The sequence below is a fragment of the Canis aureus genome, chromosome 16 (genome assembly GCF_053574225.1).
Source record: "Canis aureus isolate CA01 chromosome 16, VMU_Caureus_v.1.0, whole genome shotgun sequence".
NCBI lineage: Eukaryota > Metazoa > Chordata > Mammalia > Carnivora > Canidae > Canis > Canis aureus.
Window position 1 is genome coordinate 39,264,973 of NC_135626.1, and position 16,146 is coordinate 39,281,118.

Sequence of the window (16,146 nt, forward strand, 5' to 3'; positions counted from 1 at the left end):
GAATGAGAAAGGAGAGATAACTACCAACACCAAGGAAATACAAACGATTTTAAAAACATATTATGAACAGCTATACGCCAATAAATTAGGCAATCTAGAAGAAATGGACGCATTCCTGGAAAGCCACAAACTACCAAAACTGGAACAGGAAGAAATAGATTACCTGAACAGGACAATAACCAGGGAGGAAATTGAAGCAGTCATCAAAAACCTCCCAAGACACAAGAGTCCAGGGCCAGATGGCTTCCCAGGGGAATTCTATCAAACGTTTAAAGAAGAAACCATACCTATTCTACTAAAGCTGTTTGGAAAGATAGAAAGAGATGGAGTACTTCCAAATTCGTTCTATGAGGCAGCATCACCTTAATTCCAAAACCAGACAAAGACCCCACAAAAAAGAATTACAGACCAATATCCCTGATGAACATGGATGCAAAAATTCTCAACAAGATACTAGCCAATAGATTCCAACAGTACATTAAGAAGATTATTCACCATGACCAAGTGGGATTTATCCCCAGGATGCAAGGCTGGTTCAACACTCGTAAAACAATCAATGTGATTCATCATATCAGCAAGAGAAAAACCAAGAACCATAGGATCCTCTCATTTGATGCAGAGAAAGCATTTGACAAAATACAGCATCCATTCCTGATCAAAACTCTTCAGAGTGTAGGGATAGAGGGAACATTCCTCGACATCTTAAAAGCCATCTACGAAAAGCCCACAGCAAATATCATTCTCAATGGGGAAGCACTGGGAGCCTTTCCCCTAAGATCAGGAACAAGACAGGGATGTCCACTCTCACCACTGCTATTCAACATAGTACTGGAAGTCCTAGCCTCAGCAATCAGACAACAAAAAGACATTAAAGGCATCCAAATTGGCAAAGAAGAAGTCAAACTCTACCTCTTCGCCGATGACGTGATACTCTACATAGAAAACCCAAAAGCCTCCACCCCAAGATTGCTAGAACTCATACAGCAATTTGGTAGCGTGGCAGGATACAAAATCAATGCCCAGAAATCATGGCATTTCTATACACTAACAATGAGACTGAAGAAATAGAAATTAAGGAGTCAATCCCATTTACAATTGCACCCAAAAGCGTAAGATACCTAGGAATAAACCTAACCAAAGAGGTAAAGGATCTATACCCTAAAAACTATAGAACACTTCTGAAAGAAATTGAGGAAGACACAAAGAGATGGAAAATATTCCATGCTCATAGACTGGAAGAATTAATATTGTGAAAATGTCAATGTTACCCAGGGCAATTTATACGTTTAATGAAACCCCTATCAAAATACTATGGACTTTCTTCAGAGATTTAGAACAAATTATTTCAAGATTTGTGTGGAATCAGAAAAGACCCCGAATAGCCAGGGGAATTTTAAAAAAGAAAACCATAGCCAGGGGCATCACAATGCCAGATTTCAGGTTGTACTACAAAGCTGTGGTCATCAAGACAGTGTGGTACTGGCACAAAAACAGACACATAGATCAATGGAACAGAATAGAGAACCCAGAAGTGGACCCTGAACTTTATGGTCAACTAATATTCGATAAAGGAGGAAAGACTATCCATTGGAAGAAAGTCTCCTCAATAAATGGTGCTGGGAAAATTGGACATCCACATGCAGAAGAATGAAACTAGACCACTCTCTTTCACCATACACAAAGATAAACTCAAAATGGATGAAAGATCTAAACGTGAGGCAAGATTCCATCAAAATCCTAGAGAAGAACACAGGCAAAACCCTTTTTGAACTCGGCCACAGTAACTTCTTGCAAGATACATCCATGAAGGCAAAAGAAACAAAAGCAAAAATGAACTATTGGGACTTCATCAAGATAAGAAGCTTTTGCACAGCAAAGGATACAGTCAACAAAACTAAAAGACAACCTACAGAATGGGAGAAGATATTTGCAAATGACATATCAAATAAAGGGCTAGTTTCCAAGATCTATAAAGAACTTCTTAAACTCAACACCAAAGAAACAAACAATCCAATCATGAAATGGGCAAAAGACATGAAGAGAAATCTCACAGCGGAAGACATAGACATGGCCAACATGCACATGAGAAAATGCTCTGCATCACTTGCCATCAGGGAAATACAAATCAAAACCACAATGAGATACCACCTCACACCAGTGAGAATGGTGAAAATTAACAAGGCAGGAAACAACAAATGTTGGAGAGGATGTGGAGAAAACGGAACCCTCTTACACTGTTGGTGGGAATGTGAACTGGTGCAGCCACTCTGGAAAACTGTGTGTGTTCCTCAAAGAGCTAAAAATAGACCTGCCCTACGACCCAGCAATTGCACTGTTGGGGATTTACCCCAAAGATTCAGATGCAATGAAACGCTGGGACACCTGCACCCCGATGTTTCTAGCAGCAATGGCCACAATAGCCAAACTGTGGAAGGAGCCTTGGTGTCCATCGAAAGATGAATGGATAAAGAAGATGTGGTGTATGTATACAATGGAATATTACTCAGCCATTAGAAACGACAAATACCCACCATTTGCTTCAACGTGGATGGAACTGGAGGGTATTATGCTGAGTGAAATGAGTCAATCGGAGAAGGACAAACATTACATGGACTCATTCATTTGGGGAATATAAATAATAGTGAAAGAGAATATAAGGGAAGGGAGAAGAAATGTGTGGGAAATATCAGAAAGGGAGACAGAACATAAAGACTCCTAACTCTGGGAAACGAACTAGGGGTGGTGGAAGGGGAGGAGGGAGGGGGGTGGGGGTGAATGGGTGACGGGCACTGAGGGGGCACTTGACGGGATGAGCACTGGGTGTTATTCTGTATGTTGGTAAATTGAACACCAATAAAAAATTAATTTATTAAAAAAATAAAAAAAGAGATAATAGAGTTAATCCATGTAAAGTGCTTGGAAAAGTATCTGCTACTTAATTAAACTCGATAAATGTATTCTACTATATAAAAAAAAGATTATCCAATTTGTTGGCATTTAGTGTTTCAGTATTCTTTTATAATCCTTTGTATTTCTGGCAGTACTTGTAATGTCTCTTTTTTCACTTACAATTTTTGAGTCCTTTCTCTCTCTGGTTGGCCTAGCTAAAGATTTGTCGATTTTATCTTTTCAAAAAGCCACCTCTCAGTTTTGTTAATCTTATCTATTTCTTTTTTAGTCTCTATTTCATTTGTTTTTGTTCTAATCTTTATTATTTCTTTCCTTCTGTTAGTCTTAGGCTTAATTTCTCCTTTTTCAAGTTCATTGATACGTAAAGTTAGATTATTTGTGAACTTTCTTCTTTATTAATATTGGTGGTTATCATGATAAAATTCCCTCGTAGTAAGCTTTTGATGCATCCCATAAGTTTTGATATGCTAAATTTTCATTTTCATTTGTCTCAAGATTTAAAAATAATTCTTCCTCTTGATTTCATCTTTTATGCATTGGTTATTTAGGAGTATTAGTTAATTTCTACGAATTTTTAAATTTTCCAATTTTCCTCCTGTTTTTTTTTTTTAATTGAGTTCGATTTGCCAACATATAGCATAACACCCAGTGCTCATCCTGTCAAGTGCCTCCCTCAGTGCCCATCACCCAGTCACCGCAACCCCCCTCCCAACTCCCTGTCCATCACCCCTTGTTCGTTTCCCAGTGTCAGGTGTCTCTCATGTTCTGTCTCCCTTTCTGATATTTCCCACACATTTTCTCTCCCTTCCCCTTTATTCCCTTTCACTATTTTTTATATTTACCGAATGAATGAAACCATATAATTATTGTCCTTCTCTGATTGACTTACTTCACTCAGCACAATACCCTCCAGTTCCATCCACACTGAAGCAAATAGTAGGTATTTGTCATTTCTAATGGGTGAGTAATATTCCATTGTATACATATATCACATCTTCTTTATCCATTCATCTTTCGATGGACACCGAGGCTCCTTCCATAGTTTGCCTACTGTGGACATTGCTGCTATAAACATTGGGGTGCAGGTGTCCTGTCGTTTCACTGCATCTGTATCTTTGGGGTAGATCCCCAGCAGTGCAATTGCTGGGTCGTAGGGTAGTTCTATTTTTAACTCTTTGAGGAACCTCCACACAGATTTCCAGAGTAGCTGCACCAGTTCACATTCCCAACAACAGTGCAAGAATGTTCCCCTTTCCCCATATCCTCTCCAATATTTGTTGTTTCCTGTCTTGTTAATTTTCACCATTCTCACTGATGTGAGGTGGTATCTCATTGTGGTTTTGATTTGTATTTCCCTGATGGCAAGTGATGCAGAGCATTTTATCATGTGCTTGTTGGCCATGTGTATGTCTTCTTTGATGAAATTTCTATTCATGTCTTTTGCCCATTTCATGATTGGATTGTTTGTTTCTTTGGTGTTGAGTTTGCTAAGTTCTTTGTAGATCTTGGATACTAGCCCCTTATCTGATATGTCATTTGCAAATATCTTCTCCCATTCTGTAGTTTGTCTTTTAGTTTTGTTGACTGTTTCTTTGCTGTGCAGAATCTTTTTATCTTGATTAAGTCCCAATAGTTCATTTTTGCTTTTGTTTCCCTTGCCTTCATAGATATATCTTGCAAGAAGTTGCTGTGGCCAAGTTCAAAACGGGTGTTGCCCGGGTTCTCCTCTAGGACTTTGATGGATTCTTGTCTCACATTTAGATTTTTCATCCATTTTGAGTTTATCTTTGTGTATGGTGAAAGAGAATGGTCTAGTTTCATTCTTCTGCACGTGGCTGTCCAATTTTCCCCACACCATTTATTGAAGAGACTGTCCTTTTTCCGGGGGATATTCTTTTCTGCTTTGTTGAAGATGAGTTGACCATAGAGTTGAGAGCCCATTTCTGGATTTTCTATTCTGTTCCATTGATCTATGTGTCTGTTTTTGTGCCAGTACCACAGTGTCTTGATGACCACAGCTTTGTAGTACAACTTGAAATCCGGCATTGTGATGCCCCCGGCTCTGGTTTTCTTTTTCAATATTCCCCTGGCTTTTTGGGGTCTTTTCTTATTCCACACAAATCTTAAGACGATTTGTTCCAACTCTCTGAAGAAAGTCCATGGTATTTTAATAGGGATTGCATTAAATGTGTAAATTTCACTGGGTAGTATTGACATTTTCACAATATTAATTCTTCCAATCTATGAGCTTGGAGTATTTTCCATCTCTTTGTGTCTTCCTCAATTTCTTTCAGAAGTGTTCTATAGTTTTTAGGGTATAGATCCTTTACCTCTTTGGTTAGGTTTATACCTAGATATCTTATGCTTTTGGGTGTGATAGTAAATGGGATTGACTCCTTAATTTCTCAGTCTCATTGTTAGTGTATAGAAATGCCACTGACTTCTCGGCATTGGTTTTGTATCCTGACACACTGCCGATTTGCTGTATGAGTTCTAGCAATCTTGGGGTGGAGGCTTTTGGGTTTTCTATGTATAGTATCATGTCATCCTCAAAGAGGGAGAGTTTGACTTCTTCTTTGCCAATTTGAATGCCTTTTATTTCTTTTTGTTGCCTGATTTCTGCGATTAGGACTCCTAGTACTGTGTTGAATAGCAGTGGTGAGAGTGGACATCCCTGTCGTGTTCCTGATCTTAGGGGAAAGGCTCCCAGTGTTTCCCCATTGAGAATGATATTTGCTGTGGGCTTTTGTAGATGGCTTTTAAGGTGCTGAGGAATGTTCCCTCTATCCCTACACTCTGAAGAGTTTTGATCAGGAATGGATGCTGTATTTTGTCAAATGCTTTCTCTGCATCTACTGAGAGAATTATATGGTTCTTGTTTTTTCTCTTGTTGATGTGATCTACCACGTTGACTTCTTTACAAGTGTTGAGCCAGCCTTGCATCCTGGGGATAAATCCCACTTGGTCATGGTGAATAATCTTCTTAATGTATTGTTGGAATCTATTGGCTAGTATCTTGTTGAGAATTTTTGCATCTGTGTTCATCAGGGATATTGGTTTATAATTCTCCTTTTTGGTGGAGTCTTTGTCTGGTTTTGGAATCAAGGTGATGCTGGCCTCATAGAACGAGTTTGGAAGTATTTTGTCCCTTTCTATCTTTTGGAACAGCTTTAGTAGAATAGATATTGTTTCTTCTTTAAACATTTGATAGAATTCCCCTGGGAAGCTATCTGGACCTGGACTTTTGTGTCTTGGGAGGTTTTTGATGACTGCTTCAATTTCCTCCCTGGTTATTGGCCTGTTCAGGTTTTCTATTTCTTCCTGTTACAGTTTGGTAGTTTGTGGTTTTCCAGAAATGCATCCATTTCTTCTAGATTGCTTAATTTTTTGGCATAAAGCTGCTCATAATACGTTTTTAAAAATCGTTTGTATTTCCTTGGTATTGGTGGTGATCTCTCCTTTTTCATTCATGATTTTATTAATTTGAGTCTTTTCTCTTTTGTTTTTAATAAGGCTGGCTAATGGTTTATGTATCTTATGAATTCTTTCAAAGAACCAACTCTTGGTTTTGTTGATCTGTTCTACAGTTCTATGGTCTCTATTTCATTGAGTTCTGCTCTTCTTCTCCTGGGTGTAGGTTTTATTTGCTGTTCTTTCTCCAGTTCCTTTGGTGCGAGGTTAGCTTGTGTATTTGGGTTTTTCCCAATTTTTTGAGGGATGCTTGTATTGTGCTGTATTTTCCTCTTAGGACTGCTTTTGCTGTATACCAAAGATTTTGAACGGTTGCATCTTCGTTCTCATTAGTTTCCATGAATCTTTTTAATTCTTCTCTAATTTCCTGGTTGACCCTTTCATCTTTTAGCAGGATGCTCTTTAACATCCACGTGTTTGAGTTTCTTCCAAATTTCTTCTTGTGATTGAGTTCAAGTTTCAAGGCATTATGGTCTGAAAATATGGAGGGGACAATCCCAATCTTTTGGTATTGGTTGAGACCTGATTTGTGACCCAGTATGTGGTCTATTCTGGAGAAAGTTCCATGTGCACTTGAGAAGAATATATATTCAGTTGTATTTGGATGTAAAGTTCTGTATATATCTGTGAAATCCATCTGGTCCGGTGTGTCATTTAAAGCCCTTGTTTCTTTGGAGATGTTGTGGTTCGAATATCTGTCATTTGCAGAAAGTGCCATGTTGAAGTCTCCCAGTATTAGTGTATTATTATCTAAGTATGTCTTTACTTTGGTTATTAATTAGTTGATATACTTGGCAGCTCCCACATTAGGGGCATAAATATTCATGATTGTTATGTCCTCTTGTTGGATATATCCTTTAAATATGGTATAGTGTCCCTATTCATCTCTTACTATAGTCTTTGGGATAAACTTTATGTGATATGAGGATTGCTACCCCAGTTTTCTTTTGAGGACCATTTGAATGGTAAATGGTTCTCCAACCTTTCATTTTCAGGCTGTAGGTGTCCTTATATCTAAAATGAGTCTTTTGTAGACAGCAAATAGATGGGTCTTGCTTTTTTATCCAGTCTGAAACCCTGCACCTTTTGATGGGGTCATTAAGCCCGTTCACGTTCAGAGTTACTATTGAAAGATATGAATTTAGTGTCACTATGATACCTATTCAGTCCCTGTTTTTGTGGATTGTTCCCTCGGACTTCCTCTTTCTTTTACAGAGTCTCCCTTAATATTTCTTGCAGACCTGGTTTGGTGGTCCCATATTCTTTCAGTTTCTGCCTATATTGGAAGCTCTTTATCTCTCCTTCTATTCTGAATGAGAGCCTTGCTGGCTAGAGTATTCTTGGCTGCAGGTTCTTCTCATTTAGGACCCTGAATATATCCTGCCACCCCTTTCTGGCCTGCCAGGTCTCTGTGGAGAGGTCTGCTGTTAATCTAATATTTCTCCCCATATAAGTTAGGGATCTCTTGTTTCTTGCTGCTTTAAGGATTTTCTCTTTATCTTTGGAATTTGCAAGTTTCACTATTAAATGTCGAGGTATTGAATGGTTTTTATTGATTTTTTGGGGGGTACCTCTCTATCTCCTGGATCTGCATGCCTGTTTCCCTCCCCAAATTAGGGAAGTTCTCAGCTCTGATTTGTTCAAATATGCTTTCTGGTCCTCTGTCCCTCTCGGCACCCTCTGGAACCCCAATTATATGTAGTTTTTTCCTTCCAAGGCTGTCATTTATTTCCCTTAACCTTTCCTAATGATCTTTTAATTGTTTTTCTCTTTTTTCCTCAGCTTCCTTCCTTGCCATCAACTTGTCTTCTATGTCACTCACTCTTTCTCCTCCACATTAACCCTGGTCGTTAGGACCTCCAGTTTGGATTGCATCTCATTTTTTTTTAAAGATTTATTTATTCATGAGAGACACAGACACACACACACACGCACACACACACACACACACACACAGAGCGAGAGAGAGAGAGAGAGGCAGAGACATAGAAAGAGGGTGAAGCAGCTCCATGCAGGGAGCCTGATGTGGGACTTGATCCTGGGACTCCAGGAGCACACCCTGGGCCGAAGGCAGGCACTAAACCGCTGAGCCACCCAGGGATCCCGGATTGCATCTCATTTAATTGATTTTTAATTTTGGCTTGATTAGATCTAAATTCTGCAGTCATGAAGTCTCTTGATTCCTTTATGCTTTTTTCCAGAGCCACCAGTAGCTTTATAATTGTGCTTCTGAATTGGATTTCTCACATTGAATTGTAATCCAAATTCTGTAACTCTGTGGCAGAGAGTACTGTTTCTGATTCTTTTGTGGTGAGTTCTTCTTTTTAGTCATTTTGCTCAGTGCAGAGTGGCTAAAAATGAGTTGTACTTGTTAGAAGAGCAAAATCCTCTCTGTAGTCTTCTAAGCTGTTCTCTCTTTAAATCTCAGGTCGAGTTCATAGGTTTTCAGGATGAGTTGAAAGTTATCTAGGTAAGTTGGTGGGGACAGGTGACTTGGGGACCCTACTCCCCCGCCATCTTGCCCTGCCCCCTTCCTCCTGTTACTCATTTCTAGTTTCAGACATTGTGGCCAGAAAAGATACTTGTGACATGATTTAAGTCTTATTAAGTTTGTTAATATGTGTTTTGTGGCCTAGCATTGTGGAATTTCCCACTTGCTGTATCTAGTTCCCCCCCTTCCCTTCTACCTTCAAATATCACCATTTACATTTTTTCCTTTTATTTTTAGGATGTTTTTGATTCTTAAATTTCATATTTCCACTTCTATGAGCATGTTGTATTCAGGGATTAGATTTTATTCTCATTGTTTTATTCTTGTTGCCAGCATTTAGCAAGTGTGCTTAACAAGTATTTATAGAAGGAAAGAGAAAGATTTAAAATTTTACAGAGATATGGAAAAGATTCCAACCAGTTTATTTGTTAAATTCCTGGCTTGTGAAGGCCTCTGAATTAAACAAAAGAAAGTAAAAAAGTAAAAATAAGGGGTGCCTGGGTGGCTCAGTGGGTTAAGCATCTGCCATCAGCTCAGGTCATGATCCCAGGCCCTGAGTTGGGCTACCTGCTGAGGCAGATGCTTCTCCCTCTCCTCTCTGCTTGTGTTCTCTTTCGCTATCTCTGTGTCTCTTTCTCTCAAGTAAATAAATAAAAACTAAAAAAATAAAAATAAAAATAAGATTCAACTCCCTTGTGGGTATGTTTAAAATGTAAAGATTGACCAGAACCAGTGAAGATGACTTGCAACAGGAAGAGCTTTTATTGACACACCACCATAGAGAAAGCCAAAGAAACGTTACCATTCTACAAATAGCTTGTCTTAATTCATTAGAAGAAAACCATGAAAATAAGAGGGCTTCTATTCTGTCTTAATTCATTAGAAGAAAACCATGAAAATAAGAGGGCTTCTATTCAGGAATCTAGCTTCAATTTGGTATTTTAATTTAGGGGTCCTTCTTCTGGGGTTCAGGAAGGCACCCTCTGTTCACTCTTCACGTTGTTGACTTTGGTGGATTTCTCTTCTACAGTGTGAACTCTGGATGAGAGAACTTTGCCACGAGGATCTATTTCTTCAACAATTGTTTTAACCATGGTGGTTTTAGATGACTCTAAAATGACACAATGAAGTGTTATAATTTATTAAATCCATTAAGGAAAATAATTAACTCCTCATTTGAAACTGACACAAGTACATTTTGAATGCTTAGCACAGCTTTTTTTTTTTTTTTTTTTACCTTTTATCTGATTTCCTGGTCCTCCATAGCCTTTTGATTTAACACAAGAGCTGTAAAAATACAGAGAGCTTGTATTAATTATTTCACTCTATTTTGCTGAGGAACCTGGAAAACAAGGATTTAAGATAGGAGATCTCTGGATTCTGAAATAACACTAAAGAGGTTTATTTATACATGATATGGGTCATAAATAATTTGTGCTTGATTTCAAAAAATCTTTAGTAACCTTAAAATAAAGTGCATTCTCAATAGAAGCTGTACTTACCCATCTTCTCCATCAATCAGGCGGCAGTAGGTCTCAATTTCTTTTTCCAGGTGGACCTTGATGTCGAGGAGCTGCTCATACTCCAGCTTCTGGCCCTCCGTCTCGGTTCTGACCTGGTGCAGCTGCTCCTCCAGGGCTCCAATCTGAGCCTGGATCTGGGCGAGCTGTGTGCAGTAGTTGCCTTCGGTCTCGGTCAGGGAGCATTCCAGGGAGTGTTTCTGTGGATCAGCAAGACATAGTTTAGTAGAAAATGTCACAGTGTTGTTTTAGAATAAGGCAGAGCACTTAAGACATATTTAAGAATTATGCTTACATGATGCAAGTAACCATATTTACCCCAAAGAGTCCCCTTTGTTCAATATTCATTGTTGCCTTTATTAGATGTCATACTATTTTTCTGTTTGAGAATGACACAGTTGATGGTGAATGTCACTCATATGTCCAGGAGTGTTAGCAAAGACGAACTTGTTTTCTCATAGGGCACAGTCCAAAGATCCCTCTGCCCCACTAATATAAACTGCTTCTAGAGTCTGGCACAATTTGCCACATTCCCTAGGAATAAAGGTCACCCTACAATTTGCTACGTTGTTTCTAATCACCAGACAGTCTTGTCTCATGTAGATTGTAGCTTTTCTATTAAAAAACAATCCCAAGGATGCCTGGGTGGCTCAGTGGTTGAACATCTGCCTTCTGCTCAGGGTGTGGCCCCAGGGTCCGGAGATCCAGTCCCACACTGGGCTCCCAGTGGGGAGCATACTCTTTCTCTGCCTATGTCTCTGCCTCTCTCTGTGTCTCACCTGAATAGATAAATAAAATCTTTTTTTTTGATAAATAAAATCTTAAAAAAAAAATCCCATAGTGAACTGTGCAAACTTTTCCAAAGCATAATGTCCCAAAGAAAAGAAGGACCTTTTAAAGCTTTAGATGGTTTGACTCATTGGTTTGTGAATCCAAATGGGTTTATAAAGGGTTTCTCTTCAAGAGGGATGCTTGTTATACTTCTACATGGAATGAAGATAAGACTGTCTTACTCTTTCAGCTGCAAGAATTTTTATACAAAGTCCTAATTTTATATACACTCATACCCTATTTTGTGGATAAACTCTGAAGGTTTGTATACTAGCCCTAGCAGAAAAAGTATGGATGTGGAAGTTAAGAAATTTGGAGAGAAGTTCAGGTTCCTTTGTATTCAACTGTGGGACTGGGAAAACTGCCTCACTTCTTTGAATCTCAGATCGTTCTTTTGAAAATAATGACAGGAATTATAAACTCTGCTCTGCCCAAGCCCCAGGGTTATTGTGGACTCCAGTGGGAGAAAGTGCTAGGCAAACCCTTAATGAAAAGGTTGCTATTATTATCAAGCCTGTTTAGCTTTATAGGCAACATTCATGCCTCCACTTTGCTTCTTGTTTATGCCACTTAAAAAGGAACTTGTAAGTGTTCTTAATTAAATTGCCCAACGGAATGCCAGATGAAGAAGATAGGGGTGCACACACATTTTTGCATTCTATGGAGAATTTTTTTTTTTTTTTATCTTTTGATTTGGGAGAGAAGATTCAGGATAAAAATTATTTTCTTTTTTGAGTACCTCAAAATATTTGTGCTTGCTAATTTCTCATGTTTCACAGTTATGAGTGTCTAGGTCTACTTTTCAGGCCAAGAGGATCGTGCTGTGCAAAACGCAAATGTGTCTTATTTCAAGCATGGTAATTAACCGATAACAACGAAAATAAGTAATACTATGTAGAAGAAACACTTTTTAAATTTTTTCTCCAATTCTGAAACATATATATATAGTACATTTTACTGACCATTGCTAAGAGGGACTGAAGCTCGATCTCCAGGGTTTGAAGAGTACGTTTCATCTCTGTAAGTTCATTTCGAGCCGAGGTGGTGGCACCAGCATCGTCAGAAATCTGCTGCTGCAGGGAAGCGCTCTGAAAGGTTGGGGGTGGGTGTTAGGGTGTTAGGGTGCTGCTGGCCTTGCCTCAGTGCCCAGGACCACGTAAGCGCGCCCAGGTCGGGTTTTACCTTCTCGTTGAACCAGGCCTCGGCGTCCCTGCGGTTCTGCTCAGCCAGGGCTTCGTACTCGGCCCGCATGTTGTTCAGCAGGACGGTGAGGTCCACCCCGGGCGCCGCGTTCATCTCCACGTTCACGTTCCCTCCCGCCGCGCACTGCAGCGCCTTCATTTCCTGAAAGGAATTTGATTGACCACGTTAGGAGCTGAATATTTTCAAAGGAACCAGACAGCAGGATGCATAACGTTAGAAACTTTTTAAAAAGCGTTGGTTGCAAACCATGAGAGTGCTAACTCTGGGAAACCAAGGGTTGCAGAAGGGGAGGTGGGTGGGGGTTTAGGGTAACTGGATGACTAAGGCACTAAGGAAGGCACTTGATGGGATGAGCACTGGGTGTTATACTATATATTGGCAAGTTGAATTTAAATAAAATATTTTTAAAAATTAAAAAAATAAAAAATAAATGGGTGTTACATTGAAATGTGAGGTCTGTAATCTTCATAAGATATAAAAGATCATTCGATGTCTCTAATCACACATCATATTCCCTCCATATTTTTCTTTTTCTTTTTAAATTTTATTTATTTATTCATGAGAGGCAGAGAAAGAGAGAGAGAGAGAGAGAGAGGCACAGACACAGGCAGAGGGAGAAGCAGGCTCCATTCCATGCAGGGAGCCTGACGTGGGACTCGATTCCAGGTCTCTAGGACCACACCCGGGACTGAAGGTGGCGCTAAGCCACTGAGCCACCGGGGCTGCCCCCTCCATCTTTTTCTGATACTAATGGCCTGCCTTGGAAATCAAAGAATTTCTCAAAGCAGGCAATTAATCTGTGTTGATTTATCTCTAAAACCTAATAAAACCTGACCATCCTCCCCCCCGCCCCCCAAAAAAAAACCAAAATTTTCTTTGGAGGCAGATGGATAGAAACACTGCAAAAAACCTAAGCCATATGGAGAAACGAGTTCCTTCTGGAATGTTTATGTCAGACATTATTATACTTGTCATCTGAAATTATTATTATTATTATTTTAATTTTGGGAGCCAGGCAGATCATGGAGGCAGGAGAGACAGAGCACCCACCTCCTCGTGATTCTTCTTGAGGTAGGCCAGCTCCTCGCTCAGAGTTTCCAGCTGGATCTCCAGGTCAGTTCTGCACAGAGTCAGCTCATCCAGGACCCTGCGCAAACCGCTGACATCTGCATCAACACTCTGGTGAAGGGCCTGTTCGTTTTCAAACCTTAGAAAATATTTGACAGTTAGTCCCATCACCTTTTAGGTCATCAAAAACTTCCAATCATGCTTTGAGATCAAACTGTTAAAATATACTCAAAATTGCAATTAGACTGTCCATAATGCAAGAAGCAATATGATCTTGACATTCATTTGTGTTGGATCCTATATTTCCAGAGTAAAACATAATATTCGGCTGGTCATTCTTACATGCATTTGGTTTAAAACAAATAAGGTCAAACAATTGAGGTGACCTCCAATAGCTTAGATTAAAGGGGAAAATGCTGAGATAACTTCTTTGGTTTCTCTTCAGCTCTACTTACTTTAGCCTGAAGTCATCAGCCGTTAGTCTTGCATTATCATTTTGCAGGATAATATTGGCATTGCTGGTAGTTGCAGAAATGATCTGATAAATGGAGAGTTAGTTAGGAGTGAGGAAATACTTTAAAAATGTCATACTTCCTTGAAAGAAAGTCACCTACAAAATTATATAGTACTCTTTCTGGCATTCTGTCTCCAATAATAAGATGATTCTTTCGCAGATGGGAAATCAAGTATGGCCTCTTTTACCCTTTACCCCACCCATAAAAATAACCCTTTCTATGAAAAAACTTATAAACAATATAGCAAGAGAGAGTGGGCAGTTTCTGATATTTTCATATTACAAAAAGCATAAACATGCATGCCTCATACCAGGTTTGAGTGAGCCATATTCAAAGATTAGAATTTTAACATAAATTATTTTTAATATTCATAATGAACTACAGAAAATCAGAAGCTGAGTGCAAAGCCCTGCCGTGTGTGACAGCTTCCACGTTTGTGTGTGCTTATGTGGCTAAATACTCTTAGGGGTTTAACCCTTATGACATTGCGCTTCTTACCTGGTTCCTAAGGTCATCAATTATTGGGAAGTATCTGCTGTAGTCATGATCAAGACCACGGCAAGAACCAGGCCCAAATTTCTCATACCAGCCCTTGATCTTCTGCTCCAGGTCAGCATTGGCCTCTTCTAGTGCTCGCACATTCTCCAGGTAGGAGGCCAAGCGGTCGTTGAGGTTCTGCATGGTCACCTTCTCATTGCCGGACAGGAGGCCATGCTCATTTCCTGTGAAAGCAGCGCAAGAAGCACTTCCCCCGCCATAGCCTCCTGCAGATGAGCTGCCCCCAAAAGCACGGGAGAAGCTACTTCCAATGCCCGGCACACCGCATGCATTTCCAGCCCCAAAACCTGCTCCCCCGCTAGAACCAAGCCGTCTGGATGCAGAAGAAAAGCGCACAGACATGATGTCCAGACCAGCGAGCTTGTCCCTAGAGTGAAGCTCTGATGGCAAATGTCCTGCTCAAATGGTGAGTTTGTCTTTATATACATATTACCAGGGTGTTTCTTGATGAACCTTGCTACCCATAGCAAAATAGTGCTTGCCAGCTCATCATGAATTATTCATAATTGGGTGTTTTTTTTTTTTTTAATGAATGCCTTTACCCTACTGTGTCCATTTCTGTAGGTGGAGAGTTACCTTGGGGTTATTTGTTATCTCCAAAATGAGACAGGGAGGGGTATGATCAAGATTATTATAGTGATGCATTTCAAATTTAGTATGAGTAATCCTTCCTGTCTTCTAGGTTTCAGGGCTACAAAACTCCTATAAGAATAAATAACGAAGTGTGATAGATTTCTCTTCCCCTTGCTCAAAGCAAGGACATTACATTTTCTTCAGCAAGAGAGCCCATCATAGTCATGTATTTTGATGGAAAATATGATCTTTCTTTCAGATATATTGAAAATAATTTCAAGACCATGGGCTCATGGTACTGGAGGGAAAAGGTCAGGTCTTAAATGAAAACTGAGGTTTTAAATGGACTCTTCCTTGGAGACAGAAAGTCTTCTTGATCCTTATCCCTCCTGAGTTATCATTTCATCTTTACTGCTTTTGTCTAAGGTATAAATAAAGGCACTGGTTAATTTCTCTGGGTCCAGTTTTCTTATCTGTAAAATATAGGAACTAGACTATGGCCTGTATATTCCTGTTCTATTTCTAGATTTCTTGTGTTTTTACATTTCTTTCTTTCATTATTTCTAGAAAAATTTTCTGCATTCACTTCCTCTACATCTCCCCTCCTACTCACTCCTGAATTTTGGTTCCTAGCACTTTATGGAAATTAACCCTCAAATTGCTCATTTTCCCACATCTCCAATTCAGTCATTATTTCTCATGTTTATTCCCCTACATCTTCTTGGACATATTTGATACTGACCACACCAGGCTTAGTGAATTCTGAACAACTGCCTTCTGAAAATACTTCTAATGGAATATTTCTGTTTGCTCCTCTTCTTTCTTCCGTTTAGTATGTCTGTGCTCTAGATTTGTCATTCCTTATAATTTTGTGCTTGACACTCTTATTTTCTACACATTCTCTTTTGGTGCTGTCACCCCTTCTTGTCACTTTGGCTATAGGTGAATGGTTTCTAAATATGTATCTTTAGCACTGGTCTGTGTTCTATTCTAGATCCACGCCTCA

The 16,146-nt window shown here is 39.4% G+C and overlaps 1 protein-coding gene across 1 annotated transcript; it reads right to left on the reverse strand.

Moving 5' to 3' along the window:
• Positions 1 to 9,745: 9,745 nt before the first annotated feature.
• On the reverse strand, positions 9,746 to 14,994 carry LOC144286567 (keratin, type I cytoskeletal 27). The gene is made up of 8 exons (XM_077853160.1): positions 14,508 to 14,994; positions 13,950 to 14,032; positions 13,477 to 13,633; positions 12,406 to 12,567; positions 12,186 to 12,311; positions 10,375 to 10,592; positions 10,110 to 10,159; positions 9,746 to 9,983 (listed from the first exon to the last, which is right to left on the reverse strand). The coding sequence occupies exons 1-8, from the start codon at positions 14,907 to 14,909 to the stop codon at positions 9,841 to 9,843; spliced, it is 1,341 nt and encodes a 446-aa protein (XP_077709286.1). The 5' UTR covers positions 14,910 to 14,994; the 3' UTR covers positions 9,746 to 9,840.
• Between the last annotated feature and the right edge of the window lie 1,152 nt (positions 14,995 to 16,146).